At 47.9% G+C, this 27,398-nt stretch overlaps 5 protein-coding genes across 7 annotated transcripts; 3 read left to right on the top strand and 2 right to left on the bottom strand.

Moving 5' to 3' along the window:
• The first annotated feature begins 14 nt into the window (after positions 1 to 14).
• On the top strand, positions 15 to 4,654 carry coasy (CoA synthase). Its single transcript, XM_086138002.1, has 10 exons — positions 15 to 556; positions 1,146 to 1,847; positions 2,138 to 2,352; positions 2,444 to 2,575; positions 2,760 to 2,949; positions 3,034 to 3,098; positions 3,161 to 3,245; positions 3,322 to 3,419; positions 3,510 to 3,656; positions 3,769 to 4,654. The coding sequence occupies exons 2-10, from the start codon at positions 1,172 to 1,174 to the stop codon at positions 3,826 to 3,828; spliced, it is 1,668 nt and encodes a 555-aa protein (XP_085994128.1). The 5' UTR covers positions 15 to 556; positions 1,146 to 1,171; the 3' UTR covers positions 3,829 to 4,654.
• On the bottom strand, positions 4,434 to 12,079 carry LOC147190107 (myosin light chain kinase, smooth muscle-like). The gene is made up of 15 exons (XM_086138001.1): positions 11,865 to 12,079; positions 10,359 to 10,457; positions 10,168 to 10,266; positions 9,711 to 9,841; positions 8,878 to 9,034; positions 8,501 to 8,812; positions 8,315 to 8,411; positions 7,882 to 8,085; positions 7,591 to 7,808; positions 7,400 to 7,523; positions 6,553 to 6,705; positions 6,320 to 6,446; positions 5,973 to 6,054; positions 5,385 to 5,525; positions 4,434 to 5,010 (listed from the first exon to the last, which is right to left on the bottom strand). Exons 1-15 carry the CDS (start codon positions 12,001 to 12,003, stop codon positions 4,805 to 4,807), a joined length of 2,289 nt encoding a protein of 762 aa, XP_085994127.1. The 5' UTR covers positions 12,004 to 12,079; the 3' UTR covers positions 4,434 to 4,804.
• pus3 (pseudouridylate synthase 3) lies at positions 9,735 to 16,667 on the top strand. Of its 3 annotated transcripts, XM_086138004.1 has the most exons (9): positions 9,735 to 9,880; positions 12,748 to 12,783; positions 14,728 to 15,103; positions 15,176 to 15,441; positions 15,575 to 15,758; positions 15,853 to 15,962; positions 16,066 to 16,238; positions 16,324 to 16,532; positions 16,622 to 16,667. In XM_086138004.1, exons 2-9 carry the CDS (start codon positions 12,767 to 12,769, stop codon positions 16,643 to 16,645), a joined length of 1,359 nt encoding a protein of 452 aa, XP_085994130.1. In that variant the 5' UTR covers positions 9,735 to 9,880; positions 12,748 to 12,766; the 3' UTR covers positions 16,646 to 16,667. The 3 variants fall into 3 exon arrangements, with proteins under 3 accessions (XP_085994130.1, XP_085994131.1, XP_085994132.1); XM_086138005.1 differs by lacking the exon at positions 16,622 to 16,667 and having other exon boundaries at positions 16,324 to 16,556; XM_086138006.1 differs by lacking the exons at positions 9,735 to 9,880; positions 12,748 to 12,783 and adding an exon at positions 14,420 to 14,559.
• Positions 16,668 to 17,154: 487 nt separating this feature from the next.
• Positions 17,155 to 19,647, top strand: dcakd (dephospho-CoA kinase domain containing). The gene is made up of 5 exons (XM_086138011.1): positions 17,155 to 17,421; positions 17,901 to 18,015; positions 18,240 to 18,443; positions 18,796 to 18,883; positions 19,010 to 19,647. Exons 2-5 carry the CDS (start codon positions 17,904 to 17,906, stop codon positions 19,293 to 19,295), a joined length of 690 nt encoding a protein of 229 aa, XP_085994137.1. The 5' UTR covers positions 17,155 to 17,421; positions 17,901 to 17,903; the 3' UTR covers positions 19,296 to 19,647.
• Positions 19,648 to 22,837: 3,190 nt separating this feature from the next.
• On the bottom strand, positions 22,838 to 26,367 carry LOC147190104 (C1q-related factor-like). Its single transcript, XM_086138600.1, has 2 exons — positions 25,609 to 26,367; positions 22,838 to 23,613 (listed from the first exon to the last, which is right to left on the bottom strand). The coding sequence occupies exons 1-2, from the start codon at positions 26,218 to 26,220 to the stop codon at positions 23,434 to 23,436; spliced, it is 792 nt and encodes a 263-aa protein (XP_085994726.1). The 5' UTR covers positions 26,221 to 26,367; the 3' UTR covers positions 22,838 to 23,433.
• Positions 26,368 to 27,398: the final 1,031 nt, after the last annotated feature.

Here is a 27,398-nt window from a genome sequence, read left to right as displayed (position 1 = left end):
AGCTGACATGTGAGAAGCAGGCTACACGCAGGACTGGTCACAAGCCACGAGTAGGGCACATTAAGACAAACAACCATTCACATTCAAGTGGATGTAAAAAGTCAACTGTTCAAATGGCAGAATTCTTTGTACAAAATAAATCACTTTTTTAAAAAATCCCCTTAATTGCTAAAAGGTATTAGAAGAACAGTACAAAAAAATGCAAGGAAACATTTTGGGTGAAATAGATTGCACAGACGCTAATTGTTCATTTTAAAATATTGAATGAATGAAACAAAATGGGCTGCCGCAAAACGGGCACTTTTTCCCATCCTATTAGCACTATTCCTTGTCTAAAAATCCTTCACTTCCATAACGCAAAAAGAACTTCACATCCCAAGCATCACTTCGGTTTTTCACCAACCAATCAAGTAATCCTTGGGTGTCACGTGACAGTCCTCATACTCTCTCTTCCGGTACTGCTCTGTCCAAGGGGCTGTTTAGCCGTTTGGGCGAGCTTTGTAAACATTCCGTTTTCTTAAAGTGTGGACCAAAAAAAAATAACGGAATTAAGCAGGTATGTTAACAGGCAGACTACTTAAATATCACCCTTTTGTGTATTTTCCGTGAGTGTGTGTCAAGCTGACGAGATTTCTTTTTCACTGTGCAGTGAACAACTCTTGCTAGTTTTACGAACGCAATGCGTACGTAGAGCTTCCCAACGATGATTTGTGGATATTAAAAATAGATACGCAATTTTTGGTTGGAGTGTTTCTGTATGTCTAGCAAACTAGCTATGGCTGCCTTTTATATTCTGCTAAAAAAAATTAATAGCCAAAACTGCGCTAACTTGTGGTGAGCCAATGGAATAATAAACAGTTACAAACTGCATTCCCAAAGGCAAACACAATGTCTAATGAGTAACCACATTGATGACTGTGGTGTTCTTGTTGTGACCCAGTAATGACTTCCTCCCTCTTAAATACACATTTAAAAAAATCAAATACGATCATTTTAAACCCATGCAGATATTTTTTGTATTTCACACGCTAAAAACAAATATAATTTTGCTAATTAAAAGCAGACAAATTTGAAGATACAGGTATGTGATTTTTATATATATTTTTGGCTTAATGTTGTTCATATCTCGTCTTACCTCCAATCAGGTTTTTTTGTGGCAGTTACCGTGGCAATGGCATCCGGGACCATGTCGATGTTCAGCACAGGCATCCTGGTACTGACATCGCCCATCCACACCCTGCGCATCGCCCCCGTGCTTCGCTCGGCTGCGCAGCTGGTGGAGCGCACCCTCTACGTCCACCTGCACCCGGGCCTCAACCTGTGCGGCGGCGGCCAAGCGCGACCCGTCTTCATCCCGCCGGCCGTCGACCTATGCTCGCTCATCACGCGCCTGTACAGCAATGCGGCTGACGTGTGCTCACACCTCGACGTCCGCGTCCTGCTCACTCACATCCACCCCCCGTCCAACATGGGCGGCCCCTTCCCCACGCCGCAGTCCCTGTCCCACTCCCCCGAGGTGCTCCTGACAGACTTCCCTCTGCAGGACCCGGCGCAGTCGCACCAGGTGACGCAGTGCCTGCAGGGCTACGCCGGACACTGCTACACGTGCCAGCCAGGCCTGCCGTCGGTGTTGCTACGCCCGCAGCCGGCCACGCCGCACGAAGAGTCTGAGTCCGGGGTAAAGGAGCCCCAAGGGGATGGTAAACCATTGGAGACGTATCCTGACGTGGTGGTGGGTGGCACCTTCGACCGCCTTCACGGGGCCCACAAGACCCTGCTAAACGTGTCGTGCTTGCTCGCCACAAGACGCTTTCTTATCGGAGTGTGCGACCAGGGAATGCTGAAAAGTAGGACTGCACCTAACCATTATTTAAATCATTGATGAATCAGTTGAAAAAACAAATTGAGTGCATCACACTCAAAACATTTGAGTACTGGATATTAAAAAAAAGCATGAATGTGTTGAATTCATCTCATTTAATCCTGAACTTTTAACTGGTGGCCTAGTCGGGCCAGCTGAAGTAAATTCTGGGGGGGCCGACAGAGTCACGTGGTGGCCCTGGGCCATAGGGCCACTGTTAATATTGGACCCTGATTCAGGTTTCCGACATTCAGATTTCCTCCTTGTCGCCCACAGAAAAGGTCCTGAAGGAGCTAATCCAGCCATACCACCTGCGCGTAGAAAAGCTCCACGAGTTCCTGCGGGACGTCAGGCCCTCGCTACAGGTGGAGATTGTGCCCCTGGACGACCCGCTCGGGGTGTCGGTGGTCGACCCGCTGTTGCGTTGCATCGTGGTCAGCGAGGAGACACGCAAGGGGGGCGAGGCCGTCAACAGGACTCGCATTAAGAATGTAAAGTAGCCCCAGGTTTATATAGAAGAGTGACCGTGTTGTGTTTAACAGGGGTTTTTTTTGGGGTTTTTTTGCTTTCTGTGTCATTCAGGGCCTTCCCGCTTTGGTTCTTCACGAGATCCAACTGCTCAAGGATGCGCATCACTCCGAAACGGAGGAGGAGAAGATAAGCTCATCCAGCCTGCGCTCCCGCTTGCTGGGAACCCTCCTCATTCCACCCAAAGTAGATTCACCAATTTAGATTTTTTTTGTTGTTGTTGGTTTTTTTCCCCAAGAAATTGAAAAAGCTTTTGTCTGTGTTTTCGGTTCAAGTCAGCTGTAGCTTATTGTTCACAACCCTTAGGAAAAGGTAGGAAAAAATCATTCCACTGAGCTGTATCTCGGCTCCTCCTGTTTTCCCGGGTTAGGACGCGCCACATCTCCCCCTCCAGCCATACGTGATCGGCCTGACGGGCGGGAGCGGCAGCGGGAAGAGCGCCGTGGCCAAGCGTCTGGAGGACCTGGGAGCCGTCCGCATCGACTGTGACAAGCTGGGCCACCAAGTCTACGAGCCGGACACCGCCGCCTACCACCGCGTCGTGGAGGAATTCGGATCGGGTATGCTCTTACTTGGCCTCACGCCCATCACTGGAAAATAGTCAACCCTCACTTTAATTATATATATATTTTAATCATCCTTAGATATCCTAAATGAAGATAAAAGCATCAACAGACGCGCCTTAGGGAAGAAGGTGTTTGGAAAACAGGTAACAAAACATATTGAGTCACATGTTGCGGTCCCGGCTGATTTGTTTTTTTCCCTTTTCAGGAAAGATTGAAAGCACTAACGGACATCGTGTGGCCTGAAATTGCACTTCTGGTCAAGAACATTATCAGCCAAGCCAGGGAACAAGGTAGAGGTTTAATTTGTGACACTGTCAGAAGTCACAGAGAATACAAACTTGATTTTTTTCCCCCCCAATTGGTCAGGTAAAGATGTATGCGTGCTCGATGCGGCGGTTCTGCTGGAGGCAGGCTGGACAGACATGGTCCATGAGGTGTGGGTGACCATCATCCCCGAGGAGGAGGTGCGCTACATGTCATGCAACCGGTTGCTGTTACTCGGCCATCACTATGGTCTACCAAAAACCTTTTTTACGGGGGTGGATGTTCTCTAGGCGGTGTCTCGGATAATAGATCGAGACGGCGTGTCGCCGGAGGACGCCCAGCGCCGCCTCCAGAGCCAAGGTTCCAACGCACAGCGGCTGGAGCACGCCAACGTGGTGCTCAGCACGCTGTGGGAGCCAGAGGTCACTCGCAAACAGGTGGACTATTCCTCGTCCGCTAAGTATTCACTCAAAAACAAAGCTTTCCGTTTGCGCATCTCGTCAGACTGTGACGTGAAATTGTGTTTTGTCCACTTTCCATTCCAAAAAGGTATTAAAAGCCTGGAATCTACTTCAGAAGAGGATGCAGCAGAGACGGGCAGCACTATAGGAAATAATAGAGACGGCGGTCAAGCCGGAGGCGAAGAAATGGTACGACCATGAAAGTTGATGTGCCTCTGCAGTTGCCTTTTGACACGAAGATCAACTCAAACGTGTGCCTTTCACACTCAACCCAGCAAAGGCGGTCCCCTTTTCTGGACAGTGACAATTGCTTTCGACACAAAGGGCGGGAGAAAACTTTGTGCCCCTGATTTTTGTAGGCTGAATGAATCTCGGTTGTTCTTGTAACGGCCCACAAAGCGGGAAAATTGCCACCTCATCTTGCATCCCGTGTCAGTGACGCGGGGTCAAAACTGTGCGTACGGGGCCATTGACATCGCTCTGAATTTTTATTCTTTTTTTACTACCATAGCTTTATCGTGCGTGAAATGAGTGTACGGGGGGCAGTTAGTGTAGAAGATATTTTTTTCAAAGACTGCTGTGGAGTCAAATATTGGGAAACCTGAAGTGGGGCAACCACAGCTGTCTTTCAACCCATCCAATGGCGTATTTATGCACATCTTATTCAAGCCATTTAAGAACTTTGGTCTTTATGACTCGCACCGGTCAATTCTTTTGAGTTCACAAGGGACAGAACGTTTTACGATTAAGTCATGCTTTTTTTTGTGCCGTGGAGAATGTCCCCGAATAAAAATCAATGGTCTTTATTTGCTGAAGTCGAAATTTAGCAGTCGCTGCAGTGGGCAGCATTCTGCTACTGTCAACAACAACAAAAAAGCTACTGTAGTGACTGATGCGCCAGTGTGACTTCAACTCACATGATTGTTTTAAATGGAGCTTTTATTTACGAATGCTATTAAAAGATTCACATTGAACATGGACTATGCAAAAAAACAAAAACAATTTTCTCAACTCATGTTGAATAATGCAAACGTCTGACCTTGTAACAGCATGCTTTCTTTCAAAAGGAGGAATACTTGAGTAAGTGCGTCTGCCGGCAATGCGACATTGCCGTGTATTTCCCTTTACGTGTCTACTGTGAGTCGGGCGGAACATGAGGCCGCCCCCAGCTGGTTGCTGGCCCGGCACACGTAGACGCCCGCGTCCGATACCTCCACGCCGGACAGGACCAGCGAGCAGTGGCCGTCTTCGCTGTGTTGCATCTTCACTCGGGACGACTCGGACAGCGGCTTGTCATCCTGGAGCCATTGCACCTCCGGATGAGGGTACCCTAGAGGTAAAAGACACAAAGAAACACCCAAACATACAGTCAATATAGGCATCGTGTATCGTCTAAAGTTTTATTCCCATTTCGCCATAAGAACAGTGTCACGATTAGTGACATTGCGATATCATATCTTGATCACATTTCTTACATGATCTCCAATTGCATTGAAACAAAATTCTTGTCTTTTTGGGGGTCAACTTAGTTTTTGCACTGACTTCGTGACTGTGGCAACTTGTCATGTTCAGCTCATAACTGACATGATGCGATTTAATTAAAAATGCTCACTCCAATCAAAATATTCCTGCTGAAGTGGTTTTTTTTGTGTGTGGCTGTTGTTTTGCCTCCCGGGTTAATGAAGCGCCGGCGGTCGTTCTAACCATCCAGTCGGCACGCCAGACAAGCAGTGGCTCCCACAGGGAGGCTGGCGTCCCTCAGGGGCTCCTGGAAGCGAGGCTCGCCGTGCAGCTGCTTATCCAGTGAGCGGATGGCTTCCTCTGCCTCTTGGCTCCAGCTCGGCTCTGGATCAAAAAGAAAAGCGCGCTTTCGGGATTTTTTTGCGGCAGGGGGCGCAAACATGTAGTGACAATGTGAAAGTGAGAGTCATCTGACCGCCATCCAGATGGAGCTCCAAGACCGGGAGCTCCAACTGCAGTGCATCCACAAACGACTCACTTTTCTCATTTTGTGATAGCCTCATTCCACAAGGGAGTTCATTTTCCTCTTAAATTCCACATGCAACAGAATTATTTTTTGTACAGCTTCCTCTTTGCACCATTCTGAGCATTATGGCCAATAAAAAAATTTTTAGTACATTTTTTTTAATCCTTTTACATTTTAACAATGGGATATGTGTAGAATCTTGAGAAAAATTATTCCATTTTGAAATAAGACTAACGTTCCAAAATGTTAGTGTGCAAAAAAAAAAAAAAAAACACTGCATAGCTTTGTGTGTTAACCAATCTTACCGTCTGAGGAGCTGCCAGGAGAGTCTGGCTTGTTGGAAAGGTTGGCCATGCGCTGCAGGGCCAGAACAGCCTTGCCAGTTTTCTGCAAGTTTGAGAAGACAGCATGACTACACAGCAATGCGCTCAAACACACTTGGGATAAAATCGGATCCACTCCTCAAACACCCCAACAACCATTTTTTCCCAATTTAGGGCACGCAAGTCTACTCCAGCAGATGGCAATGTTGTTAAAAAAAAAAAAAAAAGCTAGTCGAACACAATTTTCTTTCCTTGCATATTGTGGTTTTATGATTATAATCGTTGCTCGGTGTTGATGTATGCTGTGTTTTTTGTTTCCCCCTCGTTACCTTCCACTTGCACTTGGCCAGGAAGCGTCTCATCTTCTCCTTCCTGAGGGACTTGGTGGGTCGGTTGAGAGCGGTGAAGGAGGCCATCCATGGGTGGACCAGGGCCTCGATGCACGACATCCTACTTCTGGGGAGGTGAAGCAAAAACACCTCACAGGTAAAAACTCAAATCTGCGTGGGTTGGAGGGCTGTAGCAAGAGTTGACGCCCTGCGTCCTCGAGCTTCCTACCAACCTTCGGTCTTTCTTCAGAAGGCCGCTGATGAAGTCTTTGGCTTGGTCTGAAATGTCCTCGAAGCTCTCCGGGTCGAAATTGTAGTGAGCTGCGGTGACGAGTGCGAAGGTCTCGGCCTCACTCCCTCCCTGGAAGGGCGACTCTCCGCTTAGCCTGTGGGTTGGGGAAGGAGGGAGGGAGTTGATGCCAGCGATCAATTTTTAAAATGTTATCACTTTGGCACCTTCTTGTGGCCAAGGAACTATGTTTTAGTGACAGGAGGCGCTTCATTAAATCAGGCTACAGTCTTGTTCAAGAGAAAAAGTACCAACTGGTGTTTTTACAGATAAGAGCGGCGACATGTGTCCTCACACTTCCAAGAACAAATCATATACAAGCTATTCATTTTTATGGGTAATGTAAGATGTGTTTGAAAATGATTTACAAGTGTTTGGAGATCATAAATCAGGGTGTCTTTACGGTTTAAACTATTAATATAGGTTGTTGAAACAAAGACTTTGCGAGGGGTGGGGAGGGTCATCTATCATTCCAGGCTTGGTCGCTAACCCCCACGGGGGGTTCGATGTTGCAAGAACTTTAAGAAGGGGGCAACTATGAAGGTGAAGATCCAAATTTGGCCTGTTGAGCCTTGGCGGAGGTCTGCGGCCCGACTCTAATTCATGTCCTTGGTGTACTACAGGGGTTAGCGGATTGTATTCTGCCATTTAAGCCAAGATGGAAATGCGTTGCCTTTGCCACAGTGTTATTTATAGAAGAAAAACTGGGGGATGAGAATTGAATTCCCTCTAGAATTTCAAACAGTATTGCCAGCAGGGTCGTTTAAAAAAAAAAAAAGTGATTTATTTACAATATGAAGCAGATGACTCCGATGCTCCACATGTCCGTCTCCACTCCCACGGCCTCGTAGTTGATCACCTCAGGGGCCACAAACTCTGGCGTTCCATGCATCACCAGCAGGGGCTTCCCCTCTTCTAAAAACGCACATCAACAGGTCTTGTAAAGAGCCCAAGTCCTGGCGGTCCTCAGCCGTTTCCTCACCCAGTTTACTAGCCAGGCCGAAGTCTATGATCTTGATGCGCGTTCCGGTGTGGTCGGTGCAGACGATGTTCTCGGGCTTGAGGTCCAAGTGGACAATGTCCTGCTTGTGCACGTACATCATGCCTTCCAAGATCTGCCGCATGTAGCCGGCGCTGGTGGGCTCCGTGTGCTCAAAGTTGTCATCCACGATGCGCTCGAAAAGCTCCCCGCCTGCGATGCTATGACGGACGGAGGAAAAGACCAAGTTGCGGTCCCGCTCGAAGTCCCCGGTTGCGCCTCTCAGTTACTTACTACTCCATGACCATCACCGTCTCGGTTGGGGCCTCGTAGGCCGCCAGACACTGGACCAGTTTGGGGTGGTGGAGGCAGTTCATCAGCTCGATCTCCTGCCGGGCGGCCGAGCATTCCTTGGAGCTCCTGACCCGATAGAACTTGCCCGCATACACCTCGCCCGACTCTTTGTGGGACAGACGGAACACCTCCCCAAACTTCCCCCTGCGCAGGAGAATAGTTAACAGCATTTGAACCCAATCGTAGATGCTTATCTCGCAGTACATCCATGAGCACCATATTCTGATACATTCAGTGCTGTATCGCGATATCATAAGATCATCACCAATTGTGAATGGTTTTCTTGTATCCATTGCGGTCTAAAATGTGTCTCATGGATGCTTTGATTCCACACCATGTTTCACAGAGGCTTCGATGGTGCAGGCAAACGTACATTCCCAGCTTCTCGTGGACGTTGTAGTGGTCCTGAAGCACCTGTTTGGTATCAATCACCACTTTCACAAAAGGTCGCATGTCGTCCTTCTTTTCTTCTAAAACAAACAAATGAAGTGGTACTTCAGCAAGTGGTCAATTTGGAACAGGTCAGGGGGCAAAGTGTCAAACGTCCAAAGTAACTAACTGGTTGTGGCCATCGTGACGGTGTCCGACTCCTGACTTGGCTCGCTGACGCCCTCGGCGTTGTAGGCCCGTACTCGGAAGCGATACTTCCCGTAGGGCTCCAGGCCCGCGCTGACCTGGGTTGAGGTGTTCTTACACCGTTCGGCTATTTCCGTCCAGTCTCCAGATGCGTCGGCACCCTGCCGCCGGACCTCCACGATGTAACCCAACACGGCCGTGCCGCCATCGAAGCTGGGACCCGTCCAGGAGAGGACGAGGGACTCGGCCGACAGCTGGGAGATCACCGGGTGAGACGCGGGCGGGTCGGGGCGATCTTTTGCAAAGGTTCGGGAATAAGTACTTGGGTATCAGAAGGTTATTTCAAAGCTGCACACTCACGTATGACGCTGAGGGAGACAGTGTGTTCAGAGGAGCCGCTTCGGTTCCGAGCGATGAGCGTGTAAGAACCCGTGTCGTCCGGGTGGGCTTCGGAAATCACCAGGCTGCTGTGCGCATCGTCGCTGCTGACGGACATCCTGGGGTCCGACAGAACCGCCTGTAGAAAAGCAGAAAATTCTGTACTGTAGTTAGCAGCATTAGTGCTGCGTCAAATTATTATTTTTTTTTACTTCCAGTACATCTACTTGCACCGTATCGCGATATTGTAACATGACGTTGGTCTGTTGAGGGTGGTTTTATTGCAATCTATCCATTGTCATATCACGATACAGCTCAAGTATCAAAAATGCTTTCCTTCTAATATTTGGGTCTCCAGTGACCCCGCTATATGGTGTAAAAACTGCTCAACCGATCAATGTCGGAATCAATAGTTTGCTGCCAATGTATCAATTAGCTTTATCACGATATCACAATGCATCAAAGATGTTTTCATTCCTTTGAATCCAACCGTAGTCTAGTATTTTGTGATATCATCTATGTATTGATTAACACAGTATCACACGACTGTATCATCATTGCGCTGAGATTTTTGTCTTGTGTTGTATCAATTTATGCCAGATTGGCACATCTCAGGATCATGCGTTTCCTCCAACACGCGCATTAGAGTGATTTGTGATGTCGCCACATCATTACGTGTCGTGGCCAGTTTTCTTCCAGTCACTCCGTCGGTGTTGTAGAGCGATATCACTGTATCATGATGTATGACACCTCTGCACCCCCCCAATATATCCATCGCGCTCAAAAGATCATGCCAAGCGAAACGATCCTGAGACCTTTCCTCTGTTGAAAATCCAGCAGCAAGCCACGGGGACACAGGCGGAGCGGAAATCGCAGCGTAAGCGGGCCTGCTCGCCCGCCCGAACCGCCACGTGCTCCGGCGGGTTGAGAAAGTCGACAGGCGAGCCTTGAAAAGACAGAAACAAAGCACCAACTCAAATCAAAGGTAATTATGCGCCGTGTTCCTGTCAGGCCTTTTGTTTGGGGCTCCAACTGCTCGCGGCCTGTGCAAACTGAAGAAGAGGGCGAGGTTACGAGGGCGTGACGCGATTGGCAGACTGAAATAAGATGAGACCAATCGTGAGTGAGCAGGTATTGATTTGCTTTTGGCGCCAGCTGGCACTAACCAGCCGTTGTCGCTGGCAGGTGAGCTCAAGACTTGAGTGATTGAGGTGTCACGTGATCACAAAACTCGATGTGGCTTTCCTCCAATGCTTCCTCTGGTGAACGTACCCGCTTCGGCTTCCGTCCTGTGACCGCTCTCTTCCCCGGACGCTTGCGTGTTGTCTGCCGCCAGGTCCATCGCGTCTGAGCTGCAACTTGTGTTTTTCTCTGTTTGAGTGCACACACAATGTCGTGGCACGCCTTTACTCAAAGACAGGACCTTGACCTTGATTATGTCCCGAAAAAAAATCGAAACATGCCTGTAACGTGACTTCCAGATGAATTCTCGCAGCTCAGTGTTGTGTCATCTCCGGTGACGCCATTTATGAAATTTGATGGACTCTGGTGAACCTTCTCACCTAGCCAAAAAAAAAAAAAGAGGAAATAACAATTAGCACTTGACTGATTTCAAAGCCACAACGCTTGTTTAAAACCCCCAAGCCTTCCCTGGAGTATTCATTTGAAACCCTAACCCAGGTTTTGGACCTGAATTTGAAGCCATATCCCTAGTTTGAATTCCTAAAAGAGTGTCGAAACCCGAATCCTTTTTGAAGCCCAAACTTGCAGCTCTAATTCATGCTTGAAACATTAGTTGGAGAGTCGAACCCAAAGCAAACACTCCAATATAAAACTCAACAACATGCTTGAAACCTTAATTTAAAACCCGAAACCTTTTTGAAGCCCTAATTTCCAAGCCTATCCAAGGCTTGTGTGTATTCATCCCCCTACCATTTTCTCACTCGCTACGCATTCCAACTCCTACTTCACGTGGCGTCTTTATGACCTCTGTTTTTGAACATTTTTTCACATCCAATTGAATGAATCACAATTCTTTTCGAGGTAAGGCGTCTACTTCTTCATGTGGACGACCGATACATCTGGACATGTTAAATACTGTATTTACCTTCACCCAGCCATCCCTTTTTTGTATGTATATTTGTTTTTGAGTATAACACTCGGAGGAAATGAAACATCAATTGCCGGTAGGGTGTTCATTCTTTTCAGTGGTCGACTAACACACCCGGTAATTAATGGCTTCTACTTTATAAAATGTTGCAGCATGAGAGCAAAGTATCGCCATCTCATTGTTGCATGTATTTTTTTTTTCGCATGTATCAGACAAAATGACACATGCATCAGTGGTATGGAATTTATTTCTCTCAGCGGACATCCAACGCATCCGGCGAATAACAGAGGCATTTTAAGAAATAGGATCGTAGCAAAATTGTCAAGAAGCTAAAGTAGCTCTAACTCTGTGATGTATATACAGTATTTGTCACTTGGATGAAAGGACTCATCAATTAGCGGTATGGCGTTTATTTCTCGCAGTAGACGACAAACATGTCCGGTGATTAACCGAGGCATGGTGTCTATTTTCGGAAATATGTTAGTAGCATGAGTGCAAAGTAACTCTACCTCTTTGTTACATGTGTGTGTCAGCACGTACCACTTAGACGAAATGAAATGTCAATCGGCAGTAAGGCGTTTATTTCTTCAAACGGGACGGCAAGGATGTCTGCGCATTTCGAGTGGCGGCGTGCAAACCTCCAAAAGTCATTAATGTCGCTCGCCCCTGGTGACGCTCTGCAATGTTCTCATGCAAAAGGCTGCGAGTTAAAAAAAGGTCAAGCGTGAAGCGCCCGCAGCCTCGCAAAGGGGGTGTTAAATGCTTCTGTACAGAAGCCAAAACGTTTCACAGGAGATGCGCTCAAGTTACAAACGGTCGTAAATAAGAAATGGGCAAAATGGAAGTCGAGGATTTTTACCTGTTGGACGTGAGAACCCCGCGGCGTTTCTCATCGCCGTCGCGTCGGCGAGCGGGTCGGCTTTGCTGCGTGTGCGCCCCCGCAGCAGCAGGCGCACTGTGGACACATAAGTCTTTGGCTCGCCAACATCCTCGTCCATCCTTGCGTTTTAAAATAGCAGCTGACTTTCACTTTGAGAGATTCATCCCACGGGCCTCCTCCTGTGCAAAAAAAAAAAAAAAAACGCCTCTTATGTCGGGAGGAGATTGCGTGCCGTGACCCCACGGGACCCCCTCTCCCCCTTCCCCTCCTCGCCGCACCCCGAGGGACGCAGGAAACTCCTTGTTTTGCCGCCCTTGCTTTCTCGAAATCAGACAGTCACATGTGATGGTAAACAAAAGAAAAGCACTTCAGTAGGAAATGTGTGGGAGAGGCAAAAGAACAGTGATGACGAGTACAGCGAGAAAGAAAAAAAAAAAAAGGAGTATAGATGTGCAAAACAAAGTGGAGGAGCGACCAGAGTGGCCCCGGGAATCAGGAAAAGCGAGTAGGGCGGCAGTGCCTTGTAAATGTAGACGTCTTCACCTCCATTCGTATGCTTCGGTGCTGCTCCTCTATGGAGGGTGCGGCCCGCCGAGCTGGCGCTCTTGTGGCTTTTTGTTCACTGACTGTTGTCGCCTTGACAATGGCTGACTTCATTCACTTAGATAACCTCTGAATAGAGCCCGATGCGCTATTATCTCTGTCGCTAATTTTCTGGTCGGCATACAACAGTCAATAAAAAAAAATTTTAAAAAACGAAACGGCGTCAGGTGTTTATTTCTATGAAATGCCGATGTCGGTAATTTGTAAGAATGCAATCGTAGCTCACGTGTGATTCTCTTTGTTGCTGTTTTGTTTCCAGTCAGCATGGAACACGTGGGATGGCTGTCAATTCGGGGTGAGGCATTTATTTCTTTAATTTGATGACGTCTATTTGAGGAAATGAGGACTGCATGACAAAAATTCGATAACCCATTTTCTTTGTGTAACACAAACACAAGCATGTAGCAATCTCGTTCTGAAGTCATTTGAGTCTGTGGTGGAGAATGTGTGCGTTCTGCTCTCACAGGAGCTGCTCCGTGTCAATTTTAACCATATGGGGGAGGGGCAAGGTGCTGGGGGTCACGTTATTTACTACCAGCCGGTCCCCTGATGCTTAAAGCGTGCAAAACGCTTGCGTCAAAATACCCTAAGCTGTCAACGTAGTTGCTTTTTGATCAGTGTGGCCCTCACGGTGACCTTTAAAACCTCCAACAGGAGCTTTGAAAAGAAGCAGATGCTCTTCACCAAATATGGAAGTCTCCCTCACAACATGAACGTTCGTCCTGATATTTCTGAGGTCTCCATCCGGCCCATTCGCTGCCGTGCCTCTTTTCCGGGCTATCGCCACTATCGTTCCAGCGAGTTCTGAGGAATTGTAAACAGGAAAAAGCAAACGCGAGGCACAAACAAAGTCGAGGCTGGCACCGGTTGGTCTTCCTGTTGCCAGGAAGATGAGAAGAGGCGCCGCGTTAGTAGTTTCGCATCCTGTTCCCACAACAAAGCCAAATGTGGCCGCTCGATTAGGACTGACATCATCTGGATACGGCTTAAAAAGAAGGGTGAAATGAGGCCCTCCTGTGGCTGAACGCTTCACCCCGCAGCAATTGTTGCCTTGTAACGAAGGCTGTGGGACGCCGTTTCAGAGCGCAAGTCGAATGACTGTCCTACTAGTCATTTTTTCCCCCACTACATGTGCCACTTCTGGCAACTTCGTCTTCATTTGAAAACATACTAATGTGTGTCAACTAGTTCCATTACCCCGTCTATGGCGTTTTGCGTGTTATGCAATTCGGAAGAGCTGTAGCGCCACAACAGTAAATCACAATTTGAAAGAAGTATTTTGACATTATGTGATTAATATATGGCAGATAGAAACACACTTTTGACATTTGACTCGAGACATTTGAGATGCAACAGGTGGTGTCCACGATAAAACCTTATCATGGCTCCAGGTGATGGAGACCAGAATTCATTCGATTTTTTTTTTTTTAAAGGAGCAGCAAATAACCTTTTTTGATCTGTATTTGCTGCCAGTTACTAACAACCTTTTCAATTTAAAATATATAATTCAAAGGTTGTGTTTGGACATCACTTGGGGGGTTGACTACATCCGAATATAGTGACTTGGTTTGCACGGCTGTCTCCGCAAGAGGAATCTTGGTTTTGGGCTTGCTGTGTGAAGTTTCTGCAATGGTTTTCTCCAGGAATTACTAAAACATGCAATTAGGTTCAATTAATTTTCAGGGTTTTGCATTTTTTGGTGCTTGTTTTAAATAACCATACTTACACCCTATGTGCATTCCGTATTGGTTTCAAGATATTGACAAAATACATGAGAAAGTGAATTAATGTGTACAAGAAATGGACAATTTTAGTCCATCGTTTTTATCCGTTTGCATCTTTTTCTGTCTGGAGATTATGACGAATGAATGGGCGTTTCCGCGCCTTTTGAGTCATGGACTTCATTTCCCAGAGGACGTCACTGAGTATCGTAAATTGTTTGGAATTGACGTAAAATCAGCCCGTAAAGTAAGCGTGGGTGCAAATGCAGCAACAACTCTGAAAATCGAATGGGATAAGCAATTTAAGAAGAAAATCACGCTCGTCAACTATCGTGACGTTAAAAGTGAAGGTAAACGGTTGTTTTATTGCAATATTAGCTATTACTGGCGTAAGAAGTTGAACCGTAATTTAAACGATAGTTTGTTTTTAATAGTCCGTAGCCCAGCATTGCTCCACCATCATTATCCTATTGGAACCTTTTCATTTTGGTAACACATTGTTTTCTGTCCGTTTGAAGCAAAATGTCTGAGAACTTAATCCAGAGGATAAAGCAGCTGGAGGGGGAAGTGGAAAAGCTCAAGTCCCAGCTGAATGGAAACCACATGGAGAGCAGTCCGCCCCCCAACAACCAGAAGATCAATGTTAAAAAAGGGAAGAAAGCAGGCAAGGAGCGGCCGTTTGACTTCTCTGCACACCCTCGCCGCCACGTTGCCCTACGTCTGGCCTACCTGGGATGGGCCTACCAGGGCTTCGCCGTCCAGGAGAACACGGACAACACAGTTGAGGCCAGGCTCTTCGAAGCCCTTCTCAAGACGCGCCTCATCCAGCACCGACAGAGTTCGAACTATCACCGGTGCGGACGCACAGACAAAGGCGTCGGCGCCTTCGCACAGGTGAGTTCACCACTTTTCTAAGTTTGTGGATTTTCACATTCCTTTCTTTGTCCTCTCCTCTCTCCTGGACAGGTGATAACAATCGACCTTCGCTCCACACAGTATTCCGGGTTGGGCGTCTCGCTTCCTGAAAACGCCAAAAAAGACGCCGTCGCCGCCTCCGAGCTCCCCTATGTGAAGATGCTGAATAGAGTCCTCCCTCAGGACATTCGGATTTTAGACTGGGCCCCTGTCGCTGAGGGCTTCAGCGCGCGTTTCGATTGCCAGTCCCGCACGTACCACTACTATTTTCCGCGAGGCTCTTTGGATGTGGCAGCAATGGCGAACGCTGCGAAAAGGTGGGACAAAAACACTGTCAAGCAGGCAGAACTACATGGCAAAATGGCCAACTGAAGTTGGAGTCCAATCAACTTTCTTTCATACATATAATGTATCTTGAGTGCATATAATCTTTTATGTCCTCACCATCAGGTATGAAGGCACCCACGACTTCCGTAACCTGTGCAAGATGGACGTGGGCAACGGCGTCCTGCAGTTTGAGAGGACCATCCTGTCAGCCAAGGTCAAGCCGGCAGAACCCCTATGTGCCGACAGCACAGACCCACACGACTTGTTCGTATTTGAGATTCAAGGACTCGCCTTCCTCTACCACCAGGTATCCCTCTTATAGTGATGAAGGTCTCTCCTTAAGTAGTGTTGAAATGTGATTTGAAGCATTGCCCCTAACCGCCGTTGCCGTGACGCTGCAGGTTCGCTGCATGATGGCCGTGCTGCTTCTGATTGGACAGAAGTTGGAAGCTCCAGAAATTATCCAGAGCCTCCTTGATGTTCACAACAACCCCAGGAAGCCACAATACAGGTGACGTCACCACATGCTATCGATGGATCTATCCATCCATTTGTCTCCTGGCTTGTATTTCAGAAAATGAATGCCCCCCACCCCACCCCCACTTCCCATCCAGCATGGCGGTGGACTACCCGCTTGTCCTGTATGACTGCCGCTTTGACGGCCTGAGCTGGAAGCAGGAGACCGAGGAGCTTAGTCTCGCCCTATCTTCTCTTCAGCAACAATGGACGCAGAGTGCAGTCAAGGCTCAAGTCCTGCGCGACATGATTCGGGGCTTGGAGCCCATGAGTAAGAATTCGCAAAGATGAATATGAATGGATAGGAGTAACTCTACGTATGGTTAAAGCTGCTCGCCCAACCACTTCAATCACAGGCGGGGTGTCGTCCAGCCTATGCTTGCTGGTGGAAGGCAGCCGCCAAAGGAAATACCGGCCCTTGCTGGAGCGCCCGCTCTGTGAAAGTCTTGAGTCACGCATCGAGCACTTTGTGAAGAGAGGCCGGCTGGAGTTGGAGGAGGGTGAGGGCAGCGGAGAAACTGTTCACAAAGGGAAGCGATCCAAAAATGCACCTGTTGTCTCTGAGGTGACTAACATAAGTCTAGAATAGAAAGGTTTTTCAAAAGATTTGTGTTGAGGTTTATTATTATTATTATTGTTGTTGTTGTTTTTTAGGTGGAGGGGGCCGGGGTTCCGTGAAATAAACACACCTCTCAATCAATTCAGGCTGCATCTCATATGTAAGCACGGTAATGATCCCACTGCAGAAAAAAAATGAAATAAAATGGCAACTTGTTATTGGAGAGACGCTCTACAAGCACCACAAATATTCAATGAGAGATAATTTTCCCATTGACAGTAATGAGTATAATAAATTAAAAATAGAGAGAGAGATATACACAGAGAGAGAAAGAACTCTCTCTCTCTTTATACATGTGTATATATATATATATATATATATACACACACACACACATACATAAATAAAAAGGGCCGTGTGTCTGTGGATTTATGTTGATTGATCATAAATCTAAATACAGTTGCGAGCGTGAATGGAAATAATTTTATTTTATTATGGAATTCATTTCTTGTATTATTAACTCAATTATGATATTGTGAAAAAATATTTTAAGTACAGTAAAGCCGCCTATTTAATGTACTAGGAGAGCCCGAGTATGCGGAACCATTTTGTTGGACTACCGGAACTATTTTGCAAAACACACAATCGCCAACATCCGGTTGGTAGCATGAAGTTGACCTCAAGTGACTTAACGCTGACATCTTGATGAAAAACATCAACCAATGCCGATTGTGAAGTTGTCGAGACCCGCTAATGAGAACGATGGCTTCTTTTGTTGGTCCATTTGCAGCCGTGTTGACGCCGTCGTCGACATTTAGCTTGTTAGCCTTAGTTTGAAGTCCGGATATTTAAGTGCCCATTCGTCTTCGTCTAAGGAGCGGCTAACAACTGCGAAGTAAGGAAACAATTAGAATAACTTTTTATTGTTAATCATTTAACAACACACACACACGTGTGTGTGTTGTTAAATGATTAACAACACACCCACATAGTTTTTTGTGGGCGTGTGTTGTCCTCAAATGAAGTCTAGTCTTGCTACAAATAAGGCCAGCTGGTCAAATGGTACACTTATGCAAGGAGTGGAAAATACTCTCATGATGCCAGAAGATGTTGCAAACTACTTCAGGTCAGCGAGCTCATGAGGGAATGACTCCGCTGCCTTGTTCATCTATGTCAGCGACGTGTATTGACAGCCAGAAAAATTAATTCCTCACCCAACTACATGGCAGAAGGTGCATGTATAGTCTCCTCCTGACATAAAACTGTTCAATCAAGGTCGATGAAACACCCGTTTAGATAGTACAGGGTGAGCCTTAACCAGGTTTAGATTTCAATGTTATCTTTATTTCATGATTTTTTTTGTTTATTTTTTAGGAGATGTTTCTGGTGGGCCTGACGGGAGGTATCGCCTCAGGCAAAAGCACGGTTTCTGCGATGCTGCGCGAGCTTGGCTGTCCCATCATCGACGCGGATGTCGTGGCCAGGAAAGGTAATTTGGTATCAGTGGTACAATTTCAAAATTCCGCCAACACTTTCTTCCATGGGAGTGTAATGGGAATTTCCAAAATTGAAGGTTAGCTCTTCCTAGGGAACTTCCACATATTGAGGGAAAATCTTTTGGACCACAAATTTGCTCCAGACCACAAACACTGTCGACTCTTTGAGTGTGTTATTTTTTTTATTTATTTATTTTTTTATTTTTTTTTAATGCAGTGGTGGAACCCCACTCACCCGCCCACTCGCGCATCGTCTTCCACTTTGGGCGTGAGGTCTTGCTGGAGAGCGGCGAAATTGACCGGCAGAAACTAGGCCGCCTCATCTTCGCCGACAAGGAGAAACGCAAGCTGCTCAACACCATCACACACCCGGAGATCCATAAGGAAATGCTCAAGCAGATCGTGTTCTACTTCCTCCGAGGTAGGACTTGATTTGAAAAAAATAAAAATAAAATCGGCATCTTCCCGTTAGGAGTTTTATATTCCAGGCAAAGCGCAGATCGCATTGCGTAATCATTATATGTTTGTTGTTGAGTCTGTCAAGTGGGCTTGGCTGACAGTTTCCTCCGAATGAATTCTGCTTAGCAACTGACTGGCCAACTTCAAAAAAGCATTCAGATAGTTCTCTTGAGTTTGAATTTTTACTGTAATTTTTCCTGGTATGGAATCTGCCATCTTGCATGGCGCTGGCATTTTGTGTCACCCTTTCAACATGTGTTCATTTATTATTTTGTATCTTATGATGTGCATTTAATGTTTTTGTTTTTTTTCAGGCTATCGCTACGTCGTGCTGGACGTGCCGCTTCTCTTTGAAACCAGAAAGCTCACGCAGTTTCTCAACCACACTGTTGTCGTTTACTGGTAACTCTGATGAAAAGCAAGCGTCAAACAATTGCAGAATGAAATGAAATCAAAAACTGTGAAATGATTCAATGTATTGTCATTACATTTAGCACATTGAGCCATCATTTAATTCCCCTTTCCCAGCGACCCGGCCACTCAGCTGGCGCGCCTGATGCAGCGGGACGGCCTGACGGCGGAGGAGGCCGAGCAGCGGCTGGCGGCGCAGATGCCGCTCAACGAGAAGCGGGGTCTGGCCAGCCACGTCATCGAGAACTCGGGTGCGCGCGAGGACACCCACCGGCAGGTCCTGCGGCTGCACACCAAACTGGAGGACTCCATGGACTTCCTCCTGGTGCGGGTGCTGGCCGTGGCCGCCGCCGCCGGCCTGGGCGGAGTGCTGCTCTATGCCGCCAAGATGCTTTTGTCCTAACGGAGGGCGGATGACTGTAATTGGGTGTGAAAGGCAGGCAGGTTGGCAACCGGGTGCTGAACTGTGAGGTGAGGCACTGGAGCCACGTTCTCACTGGGATTTCGAAGGATTTCTGACAAAAAACGTGCACTTTAATTTATAGCCAACTGACTTTTACTTTATTAAACACGTTTTACGACAATTTCATGGTTGCTTTCAAATGCAAAGCATGTACGTATCTCCACAGGGTTTTTTTCAACATTTCGTTACTGTTCTGAAATTCCCAACTTTTAGGTATGGGGGAATAAAAAATGCAGATACCAGGATGTTTTTGTAAAACCAAGCCGCTTAACATAAACGAAATCAAACACTGTTTCTTGCGACTTCTTCCTGACTCTCTGCTGCCCCCCGAGTAGAATTCGCGGCAAAGGCCAAAGTGCAAAGTAATCGAAAACTTTCTTGGACAGAAAAGGAACATCAAGACCCGCGGACAGGAGGATTGACTCACCCCCCACCCCCCACCCCACCCCTCGCCGATGTATGTCACTTGGCTCGGTCTTGGGCCCTCCAAGCTACCGAGTCGCTAATGCGGAGTGATGGGTAGCAGGGCTGTGCCTTCAATACGTCCAGCGGCACAAGAGGTTACGACTACGACTCATATCGTACGTATCAACACCTCAGGTAGCAAAAATAGTCATGCACGCAATAGTGAGTACACACCTCAAATTAAAAAAACAAAAACAAATTTATGACCGCTTTTCAGTGTTGAGCTTGTATAACAGTGGAAGTTTACCTTCACCTGGCAACAAAAGCGAGCACACCCCACAATGAAACTGTCCAAATTGTGCCCAATGTGTTGGCGTCGGTGTCTCCCAAACAAAAAAAACCCGGCATACACTAAGAAATATTTATGTTGCCTTCAACCGCGTTTCCCGCATGCCCCCGGACAGCAGTTTGTCTTTTAACCGCTGCGTGTCAGGAAGGGCACATTATGCAAGCTTGGACTTTATCTGAACCAGCCAGCGTGAAAACTCCCGAGGGAAGCCATCCTGTCGGAATACTAATTGTGGCTTGAACAAAGCCAAGAAAGTTGACGGTCCTAAAAGCGTCGCGGAGCCCGCCGCCACTTGCTCACCGTTTCCCGACAGCGGGCGTCTGTGATCTGGCCATCGCCGAGCCCTGCCCCCCTGCGGGCGCCCGCAGAGTGTCATCTGTCTGAGTGCTTTTTCATCACTGCGCGCCCACCGACCATCAGGCAAGACCAAGCTGGGTTTGTGCTAAATTAAAAAAAAACTGCTCTAGCTGATAAGCAAGCAAAGCAAAATATTAAGGATGGCTTCACTGTGACATTCAATTGCAATTGTTCACAACATGAATGCTAATTATTTTTTAACCCCATAATGGAAAAATACGTTGGTTACGTATGTTTGCGTGACTGAAAGCTAAATTGTGCATAGGCCTCAACAAGTTTGTCTACATGCCCTTGCAGTGACCCTGTGTGTGTGTTTTTTTAGAGCCATTCAGTTGCAGCTCCACACAAACGCCCTTTCGCACATAAAGAAAATGGATAATCGTCGACCGCAGAATGCCCCGTCGGCATCCAAAACTTGCTCGATAACTAGTCCAGGAATCTAAAAGTCGCAAGGCGCAAAAGCCGACTGCTGGCAAATGCAGCTCGACACCAACGGGTGCCGTGAAGCGGCCCTCCGTGGTCAGCCATCTTGAACTCTGGCGTCACGCTAGGCCGAGGCGGGCCGCGCCTAGCGCCTCCGTAGCGTGTTGTCACGCCGCATCCCGCCGACATCGGGTGAGGCGAAGAGACAGGCAACACGCCAGCAGAGCATCCCCGGCCACATGAGTCAACCTGTCCGCGCGCGTTAGGCCCCGCTCTGTCAGGGGCGGGGGGGCCACGAGGGCAGCGCGGAGGGCCACTGGTGTTGAGTCACTGACACACTGGACTTGTTCCCTGGGATGCGGCGGGGAGGGCGTGCGGCGTACGCGGTCACGTTCTCCCAAGGAGCGCTAACACGCGGCGGCGGCGGCGTGCATGGCTGCACACATGTCGGCCCACCGCCAGCCTCTCGGCGCTTTCCTATTGCCGCAGCAAACTTTCTGCTCTATTTGCTTTCCGTTGGCTACAATGTCGCATGATGACAAAGGGTTAAACGTATCGGGCAAGCAATTGTTAGTGTGCTAGCTCACCTCGTTTGGATTTTTCAAGAACACCGGCTGATTATTTATATACTGGTGAGATGCGAACGTTACTGAGCTCGCTTCTCGGAGTCGGTGAATTGGTGATGGGTTCACTGCTTGCTCAGTTTGGGAACGCGGCGCGGGAGGCGCGGGGCTAATTTAGCCGAGGCATTAGCCTCTAATTCCGATACCTCTCGCTGAGTTAATTGGGGCGGGGTGGCGACGCGTAAACAGAAGCGAGCCTGGATGAATGTCACAGTTGGTCGTAACGCACACAAAGTAGCTGCAGAATACTATTTGCGCATCTCTGCGGGATCGCTTTGGGGAGTATCTGGAAAAGCCTTTGCAATCCATCTATATGACGGGTGCCAAAGTCAAGGCCCGGGGGCCAGATCTGGCCCGTCACATCAATTCATGCGGCCTACTGAAGCGAGGGAAGTGTCGAGTTTACGGTTCTTGCTCAATGGACTTGTTCCTTTGTTTGGCTGTTAAAGCTGTCACAGAATTGCAATTTTTCTTTTGCCCGTTTTTTTTTTTCCGCCAAACGCCTTCCTCCCGTATTTTGCTTTTTTCTTTTTCTCCTTCCGCTTATTCTTCCTGTTCTCTTCTTCGTCCTCTTGATTGATTTCTTTTTAAAGCCGAGTCTTTTCGGCGCGCCCTTTGCGGCGTTCAGGTCGGCGCGGGATGCTCTGAGGACGTCCACGGCAGCCGTTGCGACGCGTTGTCGCGGCGCCTCGGGGCCGTTCGTCTTTGACATTGTGACATGAAGTCTCTAATTTGACGATGCTCTCATAAGCGCCCGAGGGGAAGCCAGCTTCTCGGCCTCCCCCCGTGGCTCGGCTGACCTCTGCCGAGGCACGGTCGCTCACTTTTAATTGTGTCTGGAGGAAGTGAGCTGTCCGTCTCCGAGGCATTAAATAACACTGATGCTCTGACACTGCAAAGCAATCCAGTCGTCGCTGCTGTTTTTCTTTTTTATCATCTGCTGACTTTTTTGGGGGGTCTTTTTTGGATGGTACTGAACACTGGTAACTCTGACACCGTCGCAACTTAGCATTGGATTTTCGGTGGTACTTGAGAGTTTCGCAATACTGAAGATAACTCGAGGGGGGAATTAATCGGATCTCTTAGTTGAAGTCAGGAAGCGACTGTCTTGTCGCCGTTTTGCCCTCCTGGATGATGTGCTGATCTCAGCTTTGTCAGGACACATCATCTGACTTATCAAACTGTTTATGTGCTTTAATTTACAGAACGAACTTTTTCTTTAATTAGAAAAAAAACACAGGGGGGTATGCATTGAAAACCTACATTTGGAACATACAGCTCTGGTAAAAAAAAAAAAAAAAAAAAGCAAGAGACCACCCCTGACGTGAAGAACTTTTTCTTTAATGAGAAAAAAAAACATTGGGGTTTCCATTCCAAACCGAGCAAGTTTGAACACATTTTCTGCATGTTTAGTCGTCGTCGGAGGGCTCGTGGATTTTTGCATGCAAGATGGTCATTGCCAGCACATCACATGAAAGAATCACGACAGTTTGAAAGGGTTTTAACAGACACACACCGGCACCGGGATGCATGCGCACGACTCGGATTGACAAAATTCACTAACACATATCACATTTGATAGTGCCCAGTGAACCCCCAACTATTGACAAATTCACCAATTGGCATTTTCCCCGTCCAAAAAAAAAAAACGACGAGTGGGTGAAATTGTAACACGTGTATCGTCTCCCAAAGCAATCACCTCATTTTGGCAGCTGAATTAAAAGTCTTGACACAACAGCTGACTACGAATAAAGCAAAGAACACCAACAAACATGTCATCGGGCGGTGCGTCTTCCGAATCGTGACGTCACGTCAGCACGGAGACGACGCGGAGGTAAAGAGGTAGACCGTTCGCCTCCCATCCGCAAATTCCGGGCCAACGCCGGCCTGCCTTCCGGCCCAAGTCATCGACCGGCGCTCGTCAGTCGGCGTACAGGATGAAGCCCGAGAAGGTGCTGTACTTGTTGCTGTTGCCGCCGTGCGCTTTGCCCCCGTCCAGTTTAACGCACACTTCGTCGCCGGCGTCCAAGTGCACGATGACGCTGTTGCTGGCGTAGTCGTAACTCTGGTCCTGGTCTTGAGCGATGGCGCTCGCCCTGACCTGAAATTAAGAAAATGCTCCAATTAGAACAAATCGGGCCAATGAACGCATGACTGGAGAACGAGCGGTGTTTATTGGTATTTTGCTTTGCTTTGTGAGCAAGAATTTGACTTGATCTTTCTTGCTTTCCCGGACTTGGCCGCTAGACGGCGACAACAAACCCGGTGTTCCATTACATTTGGTCCAAATCTTTTCTCTTCTTTCATGAAATATGACTATTTCTCATGCGGATGACAATGACGTTTTGAGCATAAATAGCAAATGCATCCACAAAAAATGTGATTTTGTATCAAACGTGGAGATAATGCTATTTTTCAACTTAAAAAAAAAGAAAAAGGGAAGGTTCCATTCGTTTCAATGGAGAAAGTTAATTTGAGATCAGAGTGATTTGGGGTCACTCAGGGTACCACTGCATTGCTATGAGCATTCAAAATGTGAACCTATGATGCCTATCTTTTGCAGACAACCCCCCCCCCAAAAAAAAAACAACAAAAAAAAAAACGTGCTGATGAGAGGAATCCTCTGCGTCCGTAGTGGCTACAAGAACGTGGTGACTCAAGTGTAAAGCTTCGGCTTGACTCACCCCGCCTGAGAGGATGCACAGTGCTGCCAACGATCCCCCTTCACCCACCCCTCTCTCTCCTGGTTTTTTTTTCTCTCTCTCTCTCTCTCTCTCCAAGTCTTGAACTTTGATCATCACTGCCTGTCTGCACGGAGTATTTGAAACCACCACGACTGGAGTGCCACGTCCCATAGGCGTCATGAAGACACCATAGGGCGAGAGGGCATTCAAATTCCCCCTTAAAACATTTGACAGGTGGGAAGCGGAGCGCCTCGGACGGCCACTGCGCATCTGTCGTTGCCTTTTTGTTTTGATAAAGTACATGTAGTCACCACAGTGCACATTACAGATGAACGGTGTGTGCATGACGATAATATGTGCTTTGGGTCCGTAGAGGTTGCTCAAGAGTGTCCTTAGGTAAACTAGTGTTATTTGAGGTTACACGTTGTATCTGGACTCCCATCATGTTTGCGTTTCAGTTCCGATTTCTGTGGTGTTTGATCAGCATCACCACCTGAGGCCTCCAAGACATTACAAATCATCCGTGAACGTAACCAATACCTCATTTTCACGCCAACGCTGCCTAGCCCGGGCAGGCCGCGCGATAAACGGAATGCGCACAGACGTCACGGCGACGGCGGCGAAAGAGTTTGTATTTTGTATTTCAAAGCGCTTTGAACTTGTTTGCTAAGACCTCGGGCGACGGTTTGATGTGCGGCGGGGCTGCGGATCGCACTCGGCTCGTTTTCCCTTTGCGTACGCCATCTGGCTGCCTGCCGCAGCGCCTTTGTCGTTTTTTGCGGGCTTTGAACCGAGATCGCGACACACGTGAAGGCATGACGATACGTTGCCGGCATAAATCGATGAACAACAGTTCATTATTTGAAATACAGTAAATGAATCATTTTCAGACCCATCCATTATCCTCATTCGGGTCTTGGGTGTGCTGGACCTGATCCCAGCTGACTCTGTACAAGAACCAGTCCATCCCGGACTGGCCGGCTGTCTATCAATCAGAAAGTGAGCCTTCCCACCGTTTGCGAATATCTGTAAATAATTGACGCTCTGAAAAATGGTGTGCAATTGCCTACAGATGCCACAAGATGGCAGCACGGCATGTGGCCTGACGAAAAGAAGCTCCTGGCCTCAGTTCAACATAGTGGCCTGGCAGCAAGATGCCAGCGGGTGGCGCCAAGGTCAGATTTTTAGATCACAAATGGCAATCAGCGAATAATGGAATGCGGATAATGCTTGAAAACAGTCTGCACCAAGGTAGCTTACGGCGGTCGAGAAAACTAAAATCGTCATTCCCATCGGTTAGCCCGTACTCTCAACTGCTCTGACCTGATCAATTGACTTGTTGTTTCTGAAAGATGACACCTGAGCTTTTTCCACCTCATGGCGAAAAGCTCTTCAGGAAGTCAGTTACTCACCAGACCGTTCTTGAGCAGGTCGGCCCACATGCTGGTGCCGTCTCCTCCCCTCATCAGAACGTTGTATATGAAGAAGTAGGTGCCGGGAATCTTGCAGGTGAACTTGCCCGTGGCGCCGTCATAATTCCCCCCGATGTTGGTCACCACGTCATCGAAGCGCAGGACGTCGTAGCCTTCCTGTGGGTTCCGGAGCCCCGCGTAGAAAGCCACCCGGGGCGTGGTGTTGTACATGGCCGTGCTCACCGAGCCCGTACCCCCTAAGCCTAGAATCCCGGTGCGTACCACGTCCACGCCGTCCCCGGGCGGACCCTTGGGTCCCGGTGGGCCCGGCTCTCCGGGAGGCCCCGGGGGGCCCGGCTTGCCAGGGCGTCCGGGTCTTCCCTCTGAAGCGTGAGCGGCGAAAGTGGGCAGCGGCGGCCCGACGCCGCGGTCGCTGGTGTCGGCTTGGTCGTCCACCTGTTGCTCGGCGGTTATCGGCTCCTCCGCCGTTGGGAAGGGGTCGCACACCATCCGGCAGCTGCCCAGCATCTCGAACCTGCCGCCGCCCTCCTCGCCCCCTCCGACGGAGCTGACCAGCACGGGGATGAGCATCACCAGGACCAGCACCAGCATGACCCCTACGGCGGCCGCCACCAGCGTCTTGCGCCCGATGCTCAGCCGGGGAAGTGGCTGGGCTGCCAGCGTGGAGCTCTCCGGGGTGGGAATGGTGACTCCGGGTGGCGGGGGTCCACTGGGATGAACGTGAGGAGTATATTCCGAAAGATGCTGAGAGCTGGGGAAGGTTTGAGTGACAAGCGAGCGAGCCGAGTGAGCCGAAGGAAAGCGAGGAGGAGAAGGAGGAGGAGGAGGAGGAAGGAGGAGCGAGAGGAAGCAACATGCACACACCTACTCTGAGTCAGGGCTGAGGAGAGCACTTTCTCATGGGTGACGGCGGAAGTATCTGCTCCATCGTCTTTTCCTTGGATAATAAACTGGAAAAAGATGGCCAGATAAATAAACAGGTAGAGCAAAAGCAGACATCTCCATTTTTTTGAATTGCTGGTTTCTAGGTTAAAGCTAATCAATCTTATATGTACACAATCTCAATGATAAATCTAAATATTGAATATGTGAAGGCAGACCTCAATCGTACATTAATATAAATTCCGAAAACGGGAGTGAAGAGTCAAAACAGTTTGGGTGGAATTTAGTGATAAGAGTTCTTTAATACCTGATTCGACGTCAAAGCTTATTTTTATCGACAGACACTTTCGCTTTTACTCATATTCAGGTTTCAATCAGTAAAATCATATTTACGATTCTTTCTTACGCTAAAATCTGTACTTCTACTTCGGAGAGTGCACAGTTTTGTATGATATACTGTATGTTCCAGATTCAAAGAATAAACTCAAAATAAAAAAAATGACCATGTCCTTATTTTTACTATGCATAAAATTATTGATTAGAATAATGATGCGAGAGTAAAGTTGCAAAAGTAACGTTGTACTTTACAAGAAACGAACCTTTAATATTACAATAAACTAATTTTCGTTGGAAGATTTTAGTGCCCTCAAGTGGTCATGAGGCGCAGTAACACTTGGCTTCGCTTCCTTCCTTTGTCCAGAAGATGGCGCCCGCTTCTCACTTTTCCTTCGATGATCTTTTCATGCCACTCGTTTCACTGCGCTTGGTTGGACTTTTTCATGTAAGCTGCTCTTATCTGCTCGACTGGGGGTTGAAGGTATGAGGGTCAGGGGGTGTGCGGGGCGGGACCCCCCCCCCCCCCGCGTCAACAGCGAAACACATTCCAC

The sequence above is a fragment of the Hippocampus guttulatus genome, chromosome 19, assembly GCF_054856545.1.
Source record: "Hippocampus guttulatus isolate MCC_2025c chromosome 19, RoL_Hgut_1.0, whole genome shotgun sequence".
NCBI classification, from domain to species: Eukaryota; Metazoa; Chordata; class Actinopteri; order Syngnathiformes; family Syngnathidae; genus Hippocampus; species Hippocampus guttulatus.
This window is presented reverse-complemented; position numbering and strand designations above follow the sequence as displayed.